Source organism: Portunus trituberculatus, chromosome 20, assembly GCF_017591435.1.
Source record: "Portunus trituberculatus isolate SZX2019 chromosome 20, ASM1759143v1, whole genome shotgun sequence".
NCBI classification, from domain to species: domain Eukaryota; kingdom Metazoa; phylum Arthropoda; class Malacostraca; order Decapoda; family Portunidae; genus Portunus; species Portunus trituberculatus.
The window spans coordinates 16,231,790-16,253,535 of NC_059274.1; the positions used below are offsets into that span (position 1 = coordinate 16,231,790).

At 39.6% G+C, this 21,746-nt stretch overlaps 1 protein-coding gene across 2 annotated transcripts; it reads left to right on the forward strand.

The window, feature by feature from the left end:
• Positions 1–5,458: 5,458 nt before the first annotated feature.
• Positions 5,459–20,510, forward strand: LOC123506521 (multiple epidermal growth factor-like domains protein 6). 2 transcript variants are annotated; one of them, XM_045258662.1, is made up of 30 exons: positions 5,459–5,631; positions 6,702–6,813; positions 7,170–7,205; positions 7,571–7,708; positions 7,814–7,939; positions 8,372–8,497; positions 8,816–8,938; positions 10,992–11,117; positions 11,436–11,561; positions 11,691–11,816; positions 12,002–12,130; positions 12,220–12,351; positions 12,458–12,583; positions 12,860–12,985; positions 13,294–13,419; positions 13,585–13,710; positions 13,965–14,096; positions 14,701–14,823; positions 15,385–15,513; positions 15,970–16,095; positions 16,322–16,444; positions 16,699–16,824; positions 17,016–17,138; positions 17,306–17,431; positions 17,931–18,056; positions 18,359–18,490; positions 18,826–18,954; positions 19,065–19,187; positions 19,582–19,584; positions 19,635–20,510. In XM_045258662.1, the coding sequence occupies exons 1-30, from the start codon at positions 5,554–5,556 to the stop codon at positions 19,676–19,678; spliced, it is 3,447 nt and encodes a 1,148-aa protein (XP_045114597.1). In that variant the 5' UTR covers positions 5,459–5,553; the 3' UTR covers positions 19,679–20,510. The 2 variants fall into 2 exon arrangements, with proteins under 2 accessions (XP_045114597.1, XP_045114598.1); XM_045258663.1 differs by lacking the exon at positions 19,582–19,584.
• The last annotated feature ends 1,236 nt before the right edge of the window (positions 20,511–21,746 follow it).

A 21,746-nucleotide genomic window follows, 5' to 3' on the forward strand; every position in this document is an offset into this window, starting at 1 on the left:
AGGCTGTCATCCTATCTTCTCCATTGGGCTCTTCCGATTACAACTTCATATCTGTATCTTGTCCTTTTTTTTCAATCCCTCCTCAAGATCCCCCAAGGACCTGAGAAGGTACTATGTTGATTATCCCTGGATTGATTACTGTTTCTGTGCCAGAGACCCATCTCTTTGTGCTGAACGCATAACAGAGGTGATAGTGTCTGGCATGGAGGTGTACATTCCTCATTCTTTTTTCTCAACCTAAACTTTCTAAATCTTGGTTTAACACAGCCTGTTCTCGTGCTATTCAAAATAAAGAGGTTGCCCACGAAAGGTACTTGAGCTTTTCATCATCTGAATCTCATGCACTTTATATTTCTGCCCGGAATCATGCCAAGTCTGTTCTTCAACTTGCCAGACACTCCTTCGTAAATAGAAAATGTCAAGATCTTTCAAAGACGCTCCTGCGGCATAGTACACCTCAAGTATGTTTTCATACGCTTCAGTTTGGAAAAAAAAAAAAAAAAAATCCTCTCTGCTTCAGCTACTGTCACCGGAAGGATCGACCAATTTTGAGTGCAGTCCACAGACTGGGGCATATTTCTGGTAGTTCAGCAAAATGGAGAAAAAAAAAAAAAAAAAAAAAAAATACAGTCCTCTTCTATGGCTAAGTAACAACATATTAGCAAGAGACTACTGTTTCATTACACGCGCAATTAACGTCATTCATGGAGACGCGCATACTTTTATCTTTTGCTCGTTGCTCCTCTTTTTCTTTCCTTCTCTTCCTAAACTGGACACCTGACGGTTTCTTTTGGCGTTTGTCCATGATGCATCCTTGACTCCACTTATTATCACCTCCAGTCATGACTGACGTGATGTAAACAAACTGATGTAGATGCATGCACAGATTCCTGTTTTTTTTTTTCTTTTTTCACATGACCCAATAAATTACATATAGCTATAAGGCTTCTATATTGATTTTATGAATGAAATACAATTTATTTTGCAAGCAGCAGTTCGTGACCTGGGATCATAAATCGTTCAGAGGTCAGTCTGTCCCCCGCCCTCCATCTCATTGCTTTTCCTCCGAGAGTGAAACTCACAGGCGCAAGTTGATCTCTCGCTCCCCTCCCATTGCCTTTTCTGACATACAACATGCATACATGACAGTAGCAAGCAACCACTCCTATAACTTGACGTGGAAATGAGCGGTATTAGTATAAAAAAAACTGGAGATTATTTTTGCTTATTGATGGGGCGCTCGTGCGCTCCCCAATAAATTGCGCCCTGGGCGGTCGCCCACATTTCCCATTGCAAAAAAAAAAAAAAAAAAAAAAAAAAACGTCCTTGATTAGGTGTGCCGAGTCGATTCCGCTTTTTTTTTTTTTTTTCTTTCTCAAACTGCAAAATCTTAACATCTATGGCGTATGCTTTACATGTATGGGGTGGTATTCCACCAATGTAGCTCTTTTAGATAGGCTGAAATGGAAAACTTTTCGTCTTGTCAACTCCTCTTCTCTGACTGTTTGTCCTTAATCTCTTCAGTGTTGCATCCTTGCTATTTTCTACCGCCATTTGAAAACAAACTGCTCTTCTGATCTTGCTAGCTTCATGCCTTCCCTCCTCCCGCGGCTTTGTTGTACAAGGCATTCTTCTTTCTCTCTTCTCTGATAAATAACTTGGTTTTTACTAGCATTTGGTGTGGACGAGTTACTAAACTGATAGATAGCTGCTGATGAACAGTTTTGGCCAACACAAATACTGTGTTCAAGTTGGTAATTCTTTCTCAGACAAGAAGATTTTAGAAAGAGGAGTACCCCAAGGCAGTGTTTTAGGTCCTATTCTGTTCTGTATATATACTATTGAACTATCGCACATACTAAGAAAACATGACATTGACTTCAAACTGTTTGCTGATGACACACAGTTTTACATGGCCTTGAACAATGTAGATAATGTTAAAGGAAAGATAAAACTTAATATGGACGATGTTGGTAGATGGATGGAATCTAAGCAGTTGAAACTTAATCAAAACAAGACTGAATGCTTGATAGTGGGTAAGAAAAAGGACTTAAAGAGGATTGATATGTCCACATTATATATTGATGGTAACAGTTTGGGTGTTCGTGATACAGTGAAGGATCTGGGAGTATTATTGGACTGTCATTTATCTATGAAAGATCAAATACGGCAGGTGGTTAAGACGGCAAGATACCATCTGAAAAATATAGGTTTTGTCAGAAAATACTTGGATGAGAAAACTACGAAGATGCTGGTTCATAATCATGTGATAAGCAAACTGGATTACTGCAATTCTCTGTATTATCGACTGCCTAAGTATCTCTTAAAAGACTTACAGCTTGTCATGAACAGAGCTGCCAGACTGATTACAGGCGTCTCTCCTCGTGAGAGGATAACACCTGTATTGATAGATCTGCATTGGCTGCCAATTAAAGCATGAATTGAGTACAAGATTAGTATTATGACTCATCAGGCATTACAGTCTGGAAAACCTGAGTACTTGAGGAACTTACTGGAAACATTCCACCATGACACTACGATAGAGCTGAGACACGATGCAGACCCATACAGACTACATGAGCCAAGATATATCCTTGACATGGGATGCCGAGCATTTGCAAGATGCGCACCAAGGATTTACATTAAACTGCCGAGTGATATCAAAGGTTGTGCCAGGATCGATATCTTCAAAAAGAAATTGAAGACATATTTGTTCAAGGAAGTTTATGATTTTAACGGCATGGAAATCAAAGACAATTATATATGCTAGTTGCTTCTGAGGGAGGCTCTGTTAAGCGCTGCCTCGTAGTGGAGAGGAGCCTTAAACAAACACCCCCAAGTAACAAATGTCAACAGGTAAAACATAAAATCATCATGTGAAGCACCAGTATTCTGCTAATCATGGGCGGGTTAGCGAGGTGACAAGTCACCAGCTAAAGTTATCTTTGCATAGTGGTGACACTGGCTTAAAAAGAAACAGGAAAAAGAAAGAGAAGACAAAAAATTTGATTGTATATATGTACTCGTATATATATATATATATATATATATATATATATATATATATATATATATATATATATATATATATATATATATATATATATATATATATATGGTTGTTTTGAAAAAGCGTGACATAACTGCTGTTGCTGTCGCTAGGTCAAGAACACTTACAGATTTTCTTGGACAGCATTTACTCCGGTGAGTTCTTGTGGGGAGGATCGTGACAACAATGGCAGGAGGAAGGTCTCTGCTGATGAGGAGTCCTGCATAACTTTACAGACTATGATGGATTTTACGTGACCTGAAGGTGCTGAACTCAGTGTGCTTAGAAAGGGAACATCATGAACCTTCACAACAGACACCTGCTGGGGTCGCTCACCGAGGACTTCACACCTGATGGAAGACAGACTATAAACTGTATGGGTTCAAAGGCCTCATGACCCAAGCGCCACGTGGAGCATCGCCAGACCCGGGAAGCTAATCACGCTAGCTTTAATATGGTTCAGTGGCCTGAAAAAGAAAGGGAGAGAAAAAAAGAAGAGGAAAATAATAACACTAAATAAATGTGTGAGGCGACTTTGGAATTTCTACGCTTAGGTCATAACCACGCAAGGCTCAGCACTCCTGTCCGCTCTCTCTCTCTCTCTCTCTCTCTCTCTCTCTCTCTCTCTCTCTCCTGATGGTCAGCGTAAAACTAGTGTCCAGCTATTGAAGTTATACACATAACGTGCTATGAACTCATCCTTATCTTTATCGTAGCAAAATTTTTGTGACAGTTTAGCTTCCTTACTGATTCCTGACAGTTAATATCAGCATATTTCCTTGACTAATGTATACTTTAATGTTTTGGTCGTTGTTATTGAGCGCATATTGTATTGGCGTCGTACCAGGCAGATTGTATAATGCAAACTATGCTTGGTGTGATCATAGCGAAACGACTTCATTCAATTCAAAGGGAAAATTTTGTTCTTCAAAAATTTCATTCAATATCGGAAACAGTCCATTAAATGAAAAAATAAGTAAAAATGAAAAAAAAAAGAAATAATAAAAACTTAGTTTGTTTCCTCCAGTGTCGCAAGGTTTTTTGTCTTTTATCTTAGATTGTTAGGGACAGACATTGGTCGTTCCTGGGTTTCCAGGTAGTACAACGCTGCCTCCCCGTGAAGGTGATGGAAGGGAGCCCAGTCAGGCTGTGGTTACATTACTGAGCTGGCTGAAATAATGAGGTGAGTTAATAATAAATCAATTAACTAATTAAGTAGGTAAATAATTAACAAACTAACATCCTAACTGGTTAATTACATAACTATTAATCTAACTAGCAAACCAATTAATGAAATCAATTATTAAATTCGAGAGATACTTTGTCGAACCATTTTACTAGACTTTTCAAATCGCTCATATTACTTTTAACCATCCTTGTTTAACTTTGAAAATTACTTCTGTTATCAAAAATTTTTCCTCTCGTGCTAAAATATTACCTCCTTTACGATAAAATTTCATATATATATATATATATATATATATATATATATATATATATATATATATATATATATATATATATATATATATATATATATATATATATATATATATATATATATATATATATATATATATATATATATATATATATATATATATATATATATATATATATATATATATATATATATATATATATATATATATATATATATATATATATATATATATATATATATATATATATATATATATATATATATATATATATATATATATATATATATATATATATATATATATATATATATATATATATATATATATATATATATATATATATATATATATATATATATATATATATATATATATATATATATATATATATATATATATATATATATATATATATATATATATATATATATATATATATATATATATATATATATATATATATATATATATATATATATATATATATATATATATATATATATATATATATATATATATATATATATATATATATATATATATATATATATATATATATATATATATATATATATATATATATATATATATATATATATATATATATAAAGAAATACGATTACACAGATGGTATGCAAATGAAAACAAATTTCTTCATTGGTGAAACACAGTAAATTCTACATAATCAGCAGCCTTAGTATCTGAAAGCTCCCTAACTGGGTAAGGTTTGCCTGGAACGTTCTATTCATCACTACGGTTTTATTCAAATTTTGTGTTTGCTTAAGTTCAAAAATTCATTAATGATGAGTCTTTGCCTTGAATTAGAACATCCACACATCATGTGAAAAGTATGGTCTCTTTCCCTATACAGAACACGTACTCAGATTCGCAAATAAGGTAGGTTATTAGAAACAGGTGTTTCGGGGAGAGCATCGCCCTGCGGTGTATGTATATAAGGCAGCCGCAGCCCCAACCAGACATGAAACCGAAGGGGAACTTCATCTAGCGCAGACTGCTAACTGCGTAGTCAGACACAGAGAAAATCACTTGGCAGTGAACATGACTACTCACTGGTTGATGGTGATGGTCTTGGCGGCAGCTGTGTTAGCTGAGGACGTGGACATTTTAAGATCCGAGGTATTTTTGTCCTTTTTTCCTTACAACAAAAATCTTGCTTCCATTGCAGTCTTCATATCATTGAGCAGACTCATGCCAGAGATCAGTGATGTGATTGCCGTCTTAACAATTTCATGAACTTCGATTATTTTTATCAAATATTACTGAAAGAAAAGAAAAAAAAATGAAAATAAGAAGTTTTAATTTCTACTACACTTTGTTATCTCACGTAGTGTTGAGAATCACCAGCGTGACGAAGCTAAACTATAGTCTTGTAGTGGAAAAAAAAAAAAAAAAAAAAAACACCTTTACGCTGCCTGTGTCTCTGTTGTCCATCAGGATTACATCACCAAGAAATGGCACTGAAAAGTGTTCAATACATTCCCTGCACACTTGTACATAATTTTATTTGAATATGTATCGACAGTTAAAATGACTTCACGTGCTATGGCTGCTCTCACACCGAGACACCCACAGTTGCTCTCACATTAAAACGTATTACCATTTTTTACTGATTTACCAATGTAACAAAATTTGTGACACTGGATATTTGGTCGCACACACACACATACACACACACGCCCGGTAGCTCAGTGGTTAGAGCGCTGGCTTCACAAGCCAGAGGACCGGGGTTCGATTCCCCGGCCGGATGGAGATATTTGGGTGTGTCACCTTTCACGTGTAGCCCCTGTTCACCTAGCAGTGAGTAGGTACGGGATGTAAATCGAGTTGCGACCTTGTTGTCCCGGTGTGTGGTGTGTGCCTGGTCTCAGGCCTATCCGAAGATCGGAAATAATGAGCTCTGAGCTCGTTCCGTAGGATAACGTCTGGCTGTCTCGTCAGAGACTGCAGCAGATCAAACAGTGAAACACTCATTCACTCACTCACACACACACACACACACACACACACACACCAAACTATTGTTTCAAAAGTATGCCACTGAAAATATCAAAATAGAAATATGTTCATTTTTTGTTTTGTTTCACAAACAAGCTTCCCCTCTCTCTCTCTCTCTCTCTCTCTCTCTCTCTCTCTGTCTGGGCCTCACCGTCACGCCCGCCTCGTAACAACGTTGGGTGTGGCGGCAGACCCCGCTATTGTGCTCCAGCCTGCACGGCACCTGTGTGGCAGACGGAACCCATTGCTCCGTGACGCTGGAAGGCACCTTGGACTGTCCTCATGGAATCTGTTGTCTGGACGGTAAGTCATGAATTTCGTTGTTGTGGTAGCTGTTCACTATACCTTACACACTGATCCTGCACGACCAGGCTGCTATATAATGCAAATAAAGTGTATTGCGCATCAGTGATTGGTGGTGCATCACAAACCAGGATACGTCAGTTATTTAATTATTTGCTCAGATAATCTGATTTTGCTGAGGATGAATAGTGTCTCCTTCAGTTATTCAAGCAATGACTAAGAGTATATCCGTCTAATCCACATGAATTCTTTACCATTCTGCAGTGAGGGCAAAGAATGTAGCCTCCTATGACATTCCAAGCAGATTTTCAACGTTCCTTACTCTTCTCTAAAACTTTCGTAACTTCATTTTGCAGATATAGAAGTCGAAGAAACACTCGTCGCAAATTCAGGTAATTTTCTTTTCTTCTTTGATTTCATTGGTTTTAGTAAAGTTTCCAGAATTAACATTTATCTACATCACTTGAAGGGTATATTCAAACCAAGTCCGCTTCACTTTTGTGTCAATTCATCTCCTGAGGTAAAACAGTAAATGCAGAAGTAGACAGGTAATTGTAGGCACTCAGTGTGGAAAGCAGATATTCTGCTCCCAAGGCTGCACCAAGCCAGGCAGGCGACAAGCATGAGAGAGAGAGAGAGAGAGAGAGAGAGAGAGAGAGAGAGAGAGAGAGAGAGAGAGAGAGAGAGAGAGAGAGAGAGATTGTCTCAATTCGAGTTGTTCAAAGTTGTCTTTAACAAGAGGCTCTGAACTTTACAGAGTGCGTCGCTCGGGAGAGGTGTTGGAGGCACGGTGGCGCGTGCAAGGCGGCATGCGCAACGGACGAAAGGGAGATTGCCAAGGGATGCAGAGGCGGCAAACACTGCCACTGCTGCGTCCCTCCAGAGCCAGTGCCATGTAAGTGTTCTCTGTTTGCTTCCCGTAATACACAAACTCTGACTTTTGCTCTGGAAAGACAGGACAAATAAAATCGTGTTGATGTTAATACTTTACCTTTCACAGTGTGTCATGACCAGGCAGCATGTTTCCATGGGAGGGGCCAGTGCCGGGATTGGTGCCTGCACGGTGAGACGGAAGCTGATACCGGATGTGGACCACATTGCAAATGCTGCTTGTCCTTGGCCGAAGGTAAAAGCCAGTTTACAGAGTGTACTTATAACAAAATTTTGAAGTTTTGTCGAGTAAACTGATTTTAGGATTGAGTTTGAGTTCTAATCAACAAAGGTATATTTTAATCTATTCAGAAAGATCAGGAATTAGGTGTTCTGTGACTTCTCGTTCTGAGTTAGTTCATTCCTACGAGTTGGTCGTCTGACAAATGATGCAGCTGAGAAATGCAGTGATTAGCAAATGAGTGGACAGGATAATACGGATAATACAACTGGGTGAACTATATAACGAAAACAATGAGTGATGCGACAGAACCATGACACAAATTTCAAAAGGTTTAGAGCAGTAGCCGTCTGTTAATGGACTTGAACTACATATACAGTATATTGTGAAAAAAAGTTAACTGGAATGACAATTTCTGACTTGCTAACTTAACTTCTATCCCCACAGTGTGCCAAGAACAGCCACTTTGTCACCACGGACATGGCCAATGCCGCGAGTCCTGCTTGGTCGGCGAAACTGAAAAGGAAGGGGGTTGTGGGTTGAGCTGCAAGTGTTGCGTGGCAGTGCCCGATGGTAAGGCTCGCAATGCTCTCCAAACGTCATTTGGTTTTAACTTTATATCTCACTTTTGTGTTTCTTGAAAATCATTGTAAGTTTTTCAATAATAGATTTTATATTGTTGATCTCCGCACCAGCACAATTCCACAGCAGACATATATATATATATATATATATATATATATATATATATATATATATATATATATATATATATATATATATATATATATATATATATATATATATATATAGGTGGGCAGGGCACCGGTTTTTTATATATCAATGTGTCACAGTCTTTCCATACGTTACAAAATGGATCATGTCTGCTAGAATGCCTGGACGTGGAGCAGTGCGTGCGTGCCGGAGGACTGGTGAAGAGCTACTGTTCCAGAGGGGAAAAAGAGATCGCCGGGGGCTGCTCGTCTGACTTCTGTTGCTGTGCCCCGATCGACGGTGAGTCTTGCATCATAATTTTTCTCGTTGTCCGTTAAATATCAGAGTTTCTACTCACACACGACAAGTAAAAATGCATCTTGCGGTGAAAAGGAAACAATATATATATATATATATATATATATATATATATATATATATATATATATATATATATATATATATACTAGAACTAAATGCCTGGGAAAAACATTCTGCAATTGATGTACATATAGCAATATTTGAATGAATTAATATGTGGTACAGTGGAACCATGCGTGCTTTGGGTTCCGAGGGGTCTCCAAGCGCACGGGTTCGAATCCTGTCCACGGTCCGAGTGTAAATTGGGCTTCCTCACTCGGGGCAACGGTTTCCTAGCAGGTGGGCTTTGAGATAGGAGGTACCCCAAAAAAGTATCCCCTTTAGCTCAGAAATTCCCGTGAAAAGTCCACATGGTATAGAAAAAAAAAAAAAAAAAAAACGACAGGTACTATATCCAATTTCCTGGTCTCACTGGGTCATAAGATGCATCTTTTTTTTTTTATGTAGGGGAGAGAGAAAAAAAAAGATAAAAAAAAGTCCACTTGAGTGCTGGCTCTCTAAAAAGTGGGAAAGTTTCAGTCAAAATTAGGGAGCAAATGCCTCAATATCTCCCTCTTAAAAGAAAACAAGTCGTAGGAATTCGGAAATACAGATGCAGGGAGGGAGTTCCAGAGTTTACCAGTGAAAGGGATGAATGATTGAGAGTACTAGTTAACTCTTGCGTTAGAGAGTTGGACAGAATAGGGATGAGAGGAAGAAGAAACCCTTGTGCAGCGAGGCCGCAGGAGGAGAGGAGTTATGCAGCTAGCATGATCAGTTACCATGAAAATAGCGATAAAAGATAGAAAGAGATGCAACATTTCGGCAGTGAGAAAGAGTCTGAAGACAGTTAGTCAGAGGAGGGGAATGATGAGACGAAAAGCTTTTCGTTCCAACCTATTTAGTAAAACTGTGTGACTGGAACCCCCCCCCAACCATACGAAGAGTACTCCATACAAGGGCGGATAAGGCAGGCGGATACAGAGTAAACAGAACACCCAACTTCATAGAAGCTGTTTTAGCAAGAGATGAGATGTGAAGTTTACAGTTAAGATTATGAGCAAAGGACAGACCGATGATATTCATTGTGGAAGAGGAAGACAGTTGAGTGTCATTGAAGAAGAGGGGATAGTTGTCTGGAAGGTTGTGTCGAGTTGATTGATGGAGGAATTGAGTTTTTGAAGCATTGAAAATACTAGATTTTCTCTGTCCCAATCGGAAATCTTAGAGAGATCGGAAGTCAGGCGTTCTGTGGCGTCCCTGCGTGATCTGTTGACTTCCTGAAGGGTTGGCCGTCTCTGAAAGGACGTGGAAAGATGTAGGGTGGTATCATCAGCGTAGGAGTGGATAGGGCAAGAAGTTTGGTTAAGAAGGTCATTAATGAATAATAGAAAGAGAGTGGGTGACAGGACAGAACCCTGAGGAACACCACTATTAATAGATTTAGGAGAAGAACAGTAGCCGTCTACCACAGCAGCAATAGAACGGTCGGAAAGGAAACTTGAGATAAAGTTGCAGAGAGAAGGTTAGAAGCCGTAGGAGGGCAGTTTTGAAATCAAAGCTTTATGCCAGACTCTATCAAAAGCTTCTGATATGTCTAAGGCTATAGCAAAAGTTTCACCGAAATCTCTAAATGAGGATGACCAAGACTCAGTAAGGAAAGCCAGAAGATCACCAGTAGAGCGGCCTTGACGGAAGCCATACTGGCGATCAGACAGAATATTGTGAAGTGACAGATGTTTGAGAATCTTCCTATTCAGGATAGATTCAGAAACTTTAGACAAGCAAGAGATTAAAGCTATAGGACGATAATTTAAGGGATTGGAACGGTCACTTACTTATTACATAATTACATTCACTTTAATGTTTTTGTTGCGAATGAAAATGTAGTTCACATTTTCCTATGTTCCATTCCCCCATGTATTCACTGTCATGTGTCATGGAGGTGTTGCAATCTTACTAAGACGAAACTGGCATGTATTTCATCTCTCAGAGTGCCACGCTATGGTGTCTTGCGACCATGGCCGCGGTCGCTGCCGATCAAGCTGCTTCAAGGGCGAGAAAGAAAGGCACGGCCTGTGCGGCGCCCACTGCAGATGTTGTATTGCCTCGCTCAACGGTAAGTAACTCTGATAATGAAATATACTTTCGGTCCTATTAGTTTGTCTCCCTTGAGCCATCACCCTTAAATGTCCCTTTGAATTATGACTGCTCATATTATTTATGTTCTGCAAAAGTTTAGTAATTTTTTTTTTGTGTGTTCTCCGCAGTGGTATTCATATTTTTTTTTTAATCATGCACCGTGCTTGTAATTCGTTTTCCAATAACATAACATAACATAATATATATATATATATATATATATATATATATATATATATATATATATATATATATATATATATATACATAATTTTCTGCTCAAAACAACTACCAGAATTCGCTGAGGTGAAACAGTGCATGCAAGTTGGCGGCTCCATCAAGTCAAGGTGCACTGACATGGAGAAGGAAGTCGCGGGAGGCTGCTCAAGTGACCACTTCTGCTGCTGTGCCTTGAAGGATGGTGCGTCACTACCTCTGTGTAGTCCTGATTTTACTTTTTTCTTTGAGATTCTTATGATGCAAAGGAAACTTATTTTCATTGTTGCGTGCAAAGCATCTAATCTCCTATCGTAATGTACATTCTGTTCAGTGTGTGAAGCCAAACACTCGTGTAGTGGCGGACGAGGTTCTTGCCGATCCAAGTGCAAGGCTCACGAGTCAGAAACAACCGACAAATGTGGCGCGAACTGCAAGTGTTGTGTGGCTAACGTCGACGGTAAGCACTTCTTCGGTATGCTTGGCAGAGGGAGAGCTTGTTCTTTAGAAATGCAAGGAACGATAGATCAGTTGATAATGCAGTTATTAACGCTTCTCACGTTAAAGCACTGGGCAGCACATGAATGCATACATACATATAACATACACACGTACCTACATAGTTATTCCGGTCTTACCTACCAGTGTGCAAACCTAGCACTGAGTGCGAGGCAGCGGGTGGTGAGTGCCAGACGCAGTGCCCCCACGGAATGAAGGAGTTGCAAGGCGGGTGTTTCGGCAACAAGTGCAAGTGTTGTGTTGGCTTCCATCTTGGTGAGTTGAGTTTGGTAATATTTTCATATACACAACCGTTAAAACACAGGATATGATCTTCTCACTGCCCAATTTTCTTACATTTTTAGATTCATTGTGTGGAGGTCAGCTGGCTTGTGACGATGGCTTGGGACACTGCAGAGATGAGTGCAACGAATGGGAAGAAGAGGTGCACGGAAAATGTGGGCAGTTCTGCAAATGTTGTGAAGCCAAGATTGAAGGTGAGGAGCGATATGCAGCAAAACTATGATGTATGCGTCTGACAAACAAATTGCAGCATGCAAACACTGCTAACAATGCTTAACAAACTGCTTATTTTATTCACAGTTCTTCTTGATTTGGAGAAATGCAGACACGATGGAGGATCGTTCAAGGCATCTTGTTCAAAATTGGAGAAGGAGGTTGGCAGAGGATGCTCATCACCTCATTACTGCTGCTGCGCCCCGATAGATGGTAATGCAACGCTGTCGCCATATGTCACTTGGCATAAAGAGACCATGAAGAGACATTACATAAAACGGAAAAGATTTTGATTATACTAGGATTTAGATGAACTTAAATAATGTAAAGATGTAAAACATAAGGAAATATTAAGAGAGAGAGAGAGAGAGAGAGAGAGAGAGAGAGAGAGAGAGAGAGAGAGAGAGAGAGAGAGAGAGAGAGAGAGAGAGAGAGAGAGAGAGTGCGTGTTCAGATAACTTCTTAGTATACCACTCTTTTCTTTTCCAGTGTGTCAGGCTCATCCAACTTGCAACAAAGGACGCGGCCAGTGCCGGGCTTGGTGTGAGCCGTGGGAGGATGAGACGTTCGCTGGATGCGGTGCCCATTGCAAGTGTTGCGAGGCCAGGAATGACGGTAATAATGCCGGCAGGCTGCGTTTGACTTGTCGTCTAATCTGAAACTTTCCTGTTTTGATATACATTTTGGTTGCACTAGTAAGGAAACGCTGCACAATACAAATTACACTTAAGATAAGATCCCAAAGAACAGACGGAATAACATTACATTCAAGGCATATTTTAGCAAGGCAGTTCGCTCAAGTGTCTCTGAATTCGTAATTTTTAGGGGGCTTCAGCATTGTGACCTGAGCAACACATTCTGCTATTTCCATCAGCCTCTATACAAAGACTTCTGTAATAGCGCAACTTTTTTACCTCATTCAGTACTGGAAGATCTGGAGAGGTGTGTGCAAGAAGGGGGAGTGTTCAAGGCCGCCTGCTCTAGGGACGAGAAGGAGGTTGCCGGGGGATGCTCTTCCTCCAAATACTGCTGCTGTGCTCCTCTCGACGGTAAGAGTTCATTGGTCGATGTGCAAGATTTAGCGTGATAAGTTGATAGGACCAGGACTAAAAAAAAAAAAAAAAAAGAAAAAAAAAAATGCCAGAAAAGCAGGATTTATCTCCTTTTATAAAAATTTCCACGTTCAGATTGTAAATAATTTATGTCTGCCGCAGTGTGCCTCTCCCAGCCCTCGTGCGCGGGTGGCCGAGGATTCTGCCGGTCTAAGTGCAGCAAATGGGAAGAAGAGACCTTTGGGAGCTGTGGTGCACACTGTACATGCTGCGTGCCGCTGACTGGAGGTAATGGCGTGCAGGACAACTATCATTGGTGTAGTCACTTTTGTTCTTCATATCGGTTCGAAAGTATCAAGCTAACGTGAATCATATAACTCGAACTAAAATAAATTTCTTATACACAAATTTCAATCATCAATGATTGTGCTCAGATTATACCAAAGCTCAAGAAAAGTATTGTCTATGTAGCTTGAGCATCATATGACATACGGAATTATGAGGCTTTTACTAAGATCTATAAATTTCATACCATTCTCCAGTCATCACCGTCAAGGAGCTGGAGTCGTGTGTGAGGAGAGGCGGTTCCTTCAAAGCCAGATGTAGCAGGCACGAGAAGGAAGTGGCGGGAGGCTGCTCAGCTCATAACCTGTGCTGCTGCGCCCCACTGGACGGTACTCATTGCTAATTCCATCAGTCCCTCCTTCCCCCTCCCGCCCCCCCTCTCTCTCTCTCTCTCTCTCTCTCTCTCTCTCTCTCTCTCTCTCTCAATTGTCCATTCGCAAAAGGTGACAATATAAACGAGTATTTTTACTAATCTCAATTTATTTGGTTATTTATTCATTTTACCATTATCATTATATTATTAAGATGTTAAAGTATTCAACGCTAACGTTCCCCTATGATTTGCATTGTTTTGTCTCCTAACGTAATGCATTCATCACTGTACTCCTGTGCTTGTCCAGATGCATTGCACTGCTGCAAATGGCACGCGGTGAGTTTTATAGCAGTATGAATTTTAACCATGATCAAATACTTATCATTAATTGTTGTTGTACCTTACTAGTCCCTAAGACATTCATATTAACATGGATGACATTGACAGGTTGTATGCAATTTATATTTGATGATCGATATGAATACTTGATCGGAAGGCAAAAAATGCAGATCAAGGTGGTGCTTGTTCTCTTCTTGTTACTGCATTCAAAAGTATAGAGTTAATGATCAAATACGATTAAATTCGACAGAACATTACGAATATAGTTGTGTTGTTTGCAGTGTGCCAAGCTCAGCCATCGTGTGCTAAAGGCCGCGGGCGCTGCAGGAGTTGGTGCAAGGAGTGGGAATCTGAAGAAGGGCACTGTGGAGCACACTGCAGATGTTGTGTGGTTCAGACGGACGGTAAAGTTGTTGTTGTGTTGTTATTATATATTCGTGTAAGTGTGTGTGTGTGTGTGTGTGTGTGTGTGTGTGTGTGTGTGTGTGTGCGTGCGTGCAATTCAGTTTGATCAGCTACAGTCTCTGACGAGACAGCCAGACAGACGTTACCCTACGGAACGAGCTCAGAGCTCATTATTTCCGATCTTCGGATAGGTCTGAGACCAGGCACACACCACACACCGGGACAACAAGATCACAACTCCTCGATTTACATCCCGTACCTACTCACTGTTAGGTGAACAGGGGCTACACGTGAAAGGAGACACACCCAAATATCTCCACCCGGCCAGGGAATCGAACCCCGGTCCTCTGGCTTGTGAAGCCAGTGCTCTAACCACTGAGCTACCGGGCCGTGTATGTGTGTGTGTGTGTGTGTGTGTGTGTGTGTGTGTGTGTGTGTGTGTGTGTGTGTGTGTGTGTGTGTGTGTGTGTGTGCGTGCGTGCGTGCGTATACATACATTGATATGTAAACATATATACACACGCACACACACCTGTTTTCACACATATCCTTTCTTTCAGTGCTGAGGGAGCTTGAGGAATGCGTGAAGGAGGGTGGTTCATTCAAGGCCAAGTGCAATGAGGGCGAGAAAACCGTGGCATGGGGTTGCTCCTTGACCAGCCACTACTGCTGTTGCGCCCTTCAAGATGGTAAGCCATTCATCATAAATTGTTCTTTTTATTCACAAATTATTTTGAAAAAAAAAAAAAAAAAAAAAGTTCAATTTTCTTCTGTCTATTGGGGAAATTGTAATCTTAAGGCCCACGGTGTCGCTATTTTGTAATTAAAACTTTGCCGTATGTTCATAGTTATAATTCAGATGAATTGTATTGTTTAATGTGGGGATCCCATTATCATGAATACACATTAATAAAAATAATTTCCGAAATGACTGGTAGATAAAAGGAAGAGATTCAATTATCAAAGTTGTTAGTGACCAATCATTAAGAAGTTTTAAAAAACGAACAAACAGATTTATGTATGAGGATGATAGGTGGATATAAGTAGCAATGTGTCATATAAGGACTGCCATGTATAGGCTTCATGGCTCCTGCAGCTCTCCTTATTTTTGTTATGTCACGGTTGTGTCACCTGTTTTGTTGAAGTGTGCCAAGCTCAGCCGACGTGTGACAGCGGGCGTGGACAATGCCGCAAGACGTGTCTCGCTGGAGAGACTCAGAGTAGTTCCTCCTGTGGTTTGAGCTGCCAATGTTGCGTGCCCGACAGTGACGGTAATTACTAACATTAAACCTATGTTCGCAGAAATCAGCATTATAATATGTCGTGTGTGTGTGTGTGTGTGTGTGTGTGTGTGTGTGTGTGTGTGTGTGTGTGTGTGTGCGAGTGTTTCCGTGTTTTCATGGAATTTCTAATATTTTACTGAATTATCATCTATTACTATATATATTACCATATTTCACATGAAGTACAATTAACCCTATGCACTTTATCCACCAGTGAACATCAATGAAATAAAGCATTGTCTTAATCACGGAGGAGTGTACAAGGAGAAGTGCGGCACGGGCGAGAAGGCCATTGGCGAGTGCACTTCTAAGCACTGCTGCTGCATCCCAAATGACGGTGGGTAGCTCGCCGCTTGTAAGATCACTAGCAGGTTGCAGGTTATACTTATTTATTGAATAAATACATTAGCTTAATGGAAATTGTCTTCATCTGTAATGGATTGAATCAATAGTCATATCAAATGTTGCTGTTAGGAAAGGATCGAGTTATAATGCACTATATGGTTTCAGTGTTCAGGGTTTTGAACTGGGAAATGTCATTTCTTTTCTTTTTTTCTTCTTTTTGTCAAGTACCACGTGTCTTTTTCCTAGTATGTGACGGCGAAGGATCGTGTCACAGCGGCCAGGGATACTGCCGGAAAACATGTGCCACCTCAGAGAAAGAAGTGTACGGAGGCTGCAGCCGCAGCTGCAAGTGCTGTGTTCCTAATGACAGTGGTAATGATCTAACTGTACTGAATAAATCAATACCTGAACGATAAGTCAGTGGTATAATAGCAATAGCAAATACTTGGAGGCTGCATTTATGCATGAAAACTTAATTTTGCATTACAAATTTTCTCATGGAAACGAGCAAATCCTTATATGAATTACGTGTTTTGCATAATTAACCACTTTCGTTTCTTCAGTTCAACTGGTGGAGGACTGTCTACAAGCAGGAGGAGTCGTAAAGAGCAAGTGCAGTGCATTTGAGAAGATAACTGGTAATGGCTGCTTTGCTGTCGGATCATGCTGCTGCGCCTCAAGAGACGGTGCGTCCTCTCTCAGTTTAGTAATTAAAGTAAATAGAATAATAACAATACTATATATAAAAACGAAGAAATAAAGAAATAAAAATATCAGGATTAAGAGAAAGTTTGTCATGACGAGATCTATGATTATTCTTTAAAAAATATTTTCACTTTCTCTCTCCCTGCAGTGTGTCGATCGCTGCCATCATGTGACCACGGCAAAGGCTACTGCCGAGAGTGGTGCGAGACTTGGGAGGAGGAGACCTACGGAGAGTGTGGCTTCCAGTGCAAGTGCTGTGTGCCCAAGATTAGTGGTGAGGATAATTGTTTTAAAGATTCACTGACGCAACCACTACTGTTCTTTACTAGAAAACTTAACAATATAGTGCAAGTCCACTGCTACCAATAATAATGATTGGTTCTTTACTAAATTACACTCCACAATTATATAACATTTTATGTGCTTTGAATGATGATCATATATAAAAGAACGTAACATTATCACGAGACTGTTTAAGGTAAGTTAAGCTGCACAATGTTTCACATGCCAGTCCGTCATAAAAACTCTAGGTGTCTTGATGACTTTTCTACCAACTTTCTCTATGTGAACTTTCCCAGTGTGTGGAGTGTGTTGTGGTCTCAGTCCTACCCGAAGATTGGTTTATGAACTTTGAGCTCGCTCCGTAATGGGGAAGGCTGGCTGGGTGACCAACAGACATCCGTGGTGGTGAATCATACACACACACACACACACACACACACACACACACACACACACACACACACAGTGACTTATAAAACTTCACTTTACAGTAACCGAGATTCAAGAGTGTCTGAACGCCGGAGGTTCGATTAAGAGGAAATGCTCAGACACAGAAGAGAAGACTGCAGGTGGCTGCAGCTTTGCTTCCGAATATTGCTGCTGCAAACCCAAGGAAGGTGAGACACAGGCGGCTTGGTGTCAATCGAACATAATTCAAAGTGTTTAGGGGTTGTACATGCGCTCTTTCTCTCTCTCTCTCTCTCTCTCTTACACACACACACTGATCAAAGGTCAATTATTTTGGTAATTTCCGCCAATAGGAATGCTTATTAAAAAGGAAAATGTAATCGAAAGGAGACTGCCTTTCTCGCTTTACACTGATACATCACACATAAATATTATTATTAACTAAACACTTTTTAAGGACACTTGTTATTCGAGCTAATATGAATAAAGCAACTGAGTTCTTTCCCTTCAGTGTGTACAGCCAAGCCAAAGTGTAACAACAAAAACGGGCGATGCAGAGACACTTGCCTTGTCCACGAGACGACGGTCACCGACACCGAGACGTGTGGCACAACCTGCCTGTGTTGTGTACCAGAGATTGACAGTAAGAACGTTTTCGCTTCCGCTGCACCAATGATTGACAATAACACTATTTTTTCCTACTGCACCAATGAATGACAATAGGAATGTCTTCGCTCGACAGAATGTCTTCTTTCTAATATAAGAGAGTGTGTGTGTGTGTGTTTCTATATATATATATATATATATATATATATATATATATATATATATATATATATATATATATATATATATATATATAAAACACAATTGTGACACTACAAATGAACATTGGTTCATCTTTGAAAATAGACAGTAATTGTGTTCATAATCGTAATGAAAACGATGATGCAGTGAGTAAGGCTCGTCTCCACACAGTTAATGCCGTGGACCAGTGTCTCAAAGAAAAAGGAACATTCAGAGACGAATGTTTGGAGACGGAGATAGAAACGGGACCAGGCTGCACGAATGACGACAACACGAACTGCTGCTGTATCGCCCAGGACGGTGAGGCTTTCTTTGGTTTGGTTTAGTTTCTTCAAGACAAAGTTTTTATATTCTCTCTCTCTCTCTCTCTCTCTCTCACTCATTGTGCGATCGTTTCGTATTATTTGCAGTGTGCACCGAGAAAGGAAGATGTGACGAAGACTATGGCAGATGTCGCTCTCACTGTCTCGACACGGAGCGTGAAGTGACACCTAGCTGCGGCCACCACTGCAAATGTTGCACAATCCGGCCAAGTAAGTATATCGACGCTAAAATACACTTTTGAAGATTCCGTAACAAGAAAACGGTCACTAACTCTTCTTCTGTTACTTTCTCTTAGTATTCATGGAAGTATTAATAATGACTACACACATTTACTTTGCACGGTACCCATTGAGCAATTGATTTCCTTCTTGTTGATAAGCTACATATATATGAATTTTCTTTTACTTTTCTCTTTACCTTATTTGTGTAATTAAAATAGTTCATTCATTACCAAAAATATCTATCACCATTAACCCTAAAAAGTTCCCTATAGAGTGTATTCTTCTATCATTTGTTTATCTCATGTTTATCCTCGCTTTTTTCCCCTTATTTCCCTCACAATTAATCCCATTGTACATAAGTGTTAGCCGAAGTTTCATCAAGCAAGTGACTTAAACAAGAGAGAAATGGTAATATTTTGTTTTTTCGTTTAATAGCAACCACCACCACCACCACCACCACCACCACCACCACCCCGTAATAAAGACGATCATGTGGGGTGGGCATCCAAGGACAACGCATCGGCAAGTCACACGCGAGTCCAGATGAAGTGCATGCTGAGATGTCTCAACCAAAGCCACGAAATATCGAAAATGCTTAAATTGTTCGTTAAAATTTGTAGTTAGAGTAAGTAACAGCTAAAGTAATATTACTGGCTAGTATGGCGGACCTGAAATAGAAAGATATCCAAAAACCTTTCTGTCTCGAATCAAAAGGCTCATGTGAAAATCATATCTTTCTATGGTTACATTTTTTTACTTTTTGTTTTATTTTCCATTCACGACTGATTTTACACATTACACATCTATATCGTTCACACACACACACACACACACACACACACACACACAACTCGCTCGTCAGTCATTCGTAGGATAGAGTGAATCAATAAAAGCTTTCTTCATTTCTTGTTTCATTATAATGGAGAGAACTTGCGTTTGCCATAGTAATCTGCCGCAGTATTTTGTTTTCTGCTTTCAAAATATCTTTTCTCCTCAAATGATTGCTGAGGAATAAAAAGCTAGCATAGGATGATAATAACAATGCATCGTTTATAATAGTTTATGTCCAGAAAAGGAAAGATTTGACAGGTGTGGAATAAGAAAATGTCTTTAGTGTAAACTTATACATGATACCTAGTTTTACTTTGACCTCGTGGCTGTTGTTTCATGCACAGACAATTTATGTTGCATTTATAAATGGAATTCTGTACATTGTGATGATTTGCAAAAAGCTATTCTAAGGAAAATGTTGTTATCCTCTGTTATTGTGACTACAGCCGGCCGGTGATACTTCAATAAACTATGCAGATATCTTTTCTTTTGTAATTGTCATGGATCTTTCCTTAATCATACTTATTACACCTATTTGACTTCTTCCTTAAGGCCGTTCGGCGCCGATATGTGTTGATATCGGTTTTCGGGTATTCCTGCCTTTATTTCTCCACCACAATGATTAATATGGTAAGGAAAGCTGCAGTAGTTTTAGTGCAGTGCGTTATGTTTGGCGGCGACAAAAAATATTCAAAATCCTGTAGTAACTTCAAAACTACATATAGAATGGCAATTTGCTCTTAATTACAGACAATAAATATAAAAAGTAGCAACTGTGGCATTTCCGTCTAAGGTAGCTGAGATTAAATTTTATCAAATCAGTTACCTTCTTTCCGTCTGAAACTCGAGTTTTACAAATATTCTACATCATTTGATAGAATCAAGGAGTGGTCATGCCTTGCTTAGAAAAAAAAAAAAAAACGAGTGTGATGATCATTTTGCTACACGAAGTTTTAAAATGTGCCAATTACTGACAAATTTGTTTAAAATTTAATGGGCAAAATGTAAGTTTTAAGAAGACATTTTTCTTTATGTGAATATCTTCAGTAGCCTACCACATAGAAATCACTGCAACATGCACAAAAATGTAAACATTTACTTACATAATTCTACGACTATTCCTGGGAGATTGTTGGTGATTATTAGGTAGCTCAGGGCACGTTGCATCACTTTGTCACCTCTATGTTCCTTACGGAAGGCGAGTTCTTCCTAGGCTCGCTAAAGGAATCAAGGTTTCTGATCCCCTATTATTATCATATTAGAGAATATAATATAAACTGTGTCTGTTACTATATGACAACACGTGGGTGTCATGTAGGGAGGAGAAATCAGGCCTGCTTGGTGGTGGCAGTGGTAATGGCGGTGTCACAACGCACGTCTAACTTCGCTTCCCTTATCTACCCCAAACGATCCTCATGCTGCCGCGGTGCCGCCGCGTCGCCTGATAGACGCCGCTCGCTTTCCCTGCCTCTTTTTTCTCTTACCAAACTGTCGTACGTCGTTACTAGTCAGAAAAATTCCGAATAACAGCTGAAAAATCGAAAGAAATACAAGAAAAATAAAGCTTACAGGATATGGGCGTCTCAGCATCGAAGGTATTTAAATGCCCGGCTATTCAAACCCGTCATTTCCTTGCGTTATGCGTCTGACAACCGGGCACTACAGTTGATTGAAGCGAGAACAATTTTTTCACCAAATTTGAAAATTTCGATGACA

Coding starts and splice junctions, on each gene's coding strand:
- LOC123506521 (XM_045258662.1), top strand. CDS start 5,554: ATGACTACTCACTGGTTGATGGTGATGGTCTTGGCGGCAGCTGTGTTA. Junction 6,814..7,169: donor TGGAATCTGTTGTCTGGACG/GTAAGTCATGAA, acceptor TTCATTTTGCAG/ATATAGAAGTCGAAGAAACA. Junction 8,939..10,991: donor TTGCTGTGCCCCGATCGACG/GTGAGTCTTGCA, acceptor TTCATCTCTCAG/AGTGCCACGCTATGGTGTCT.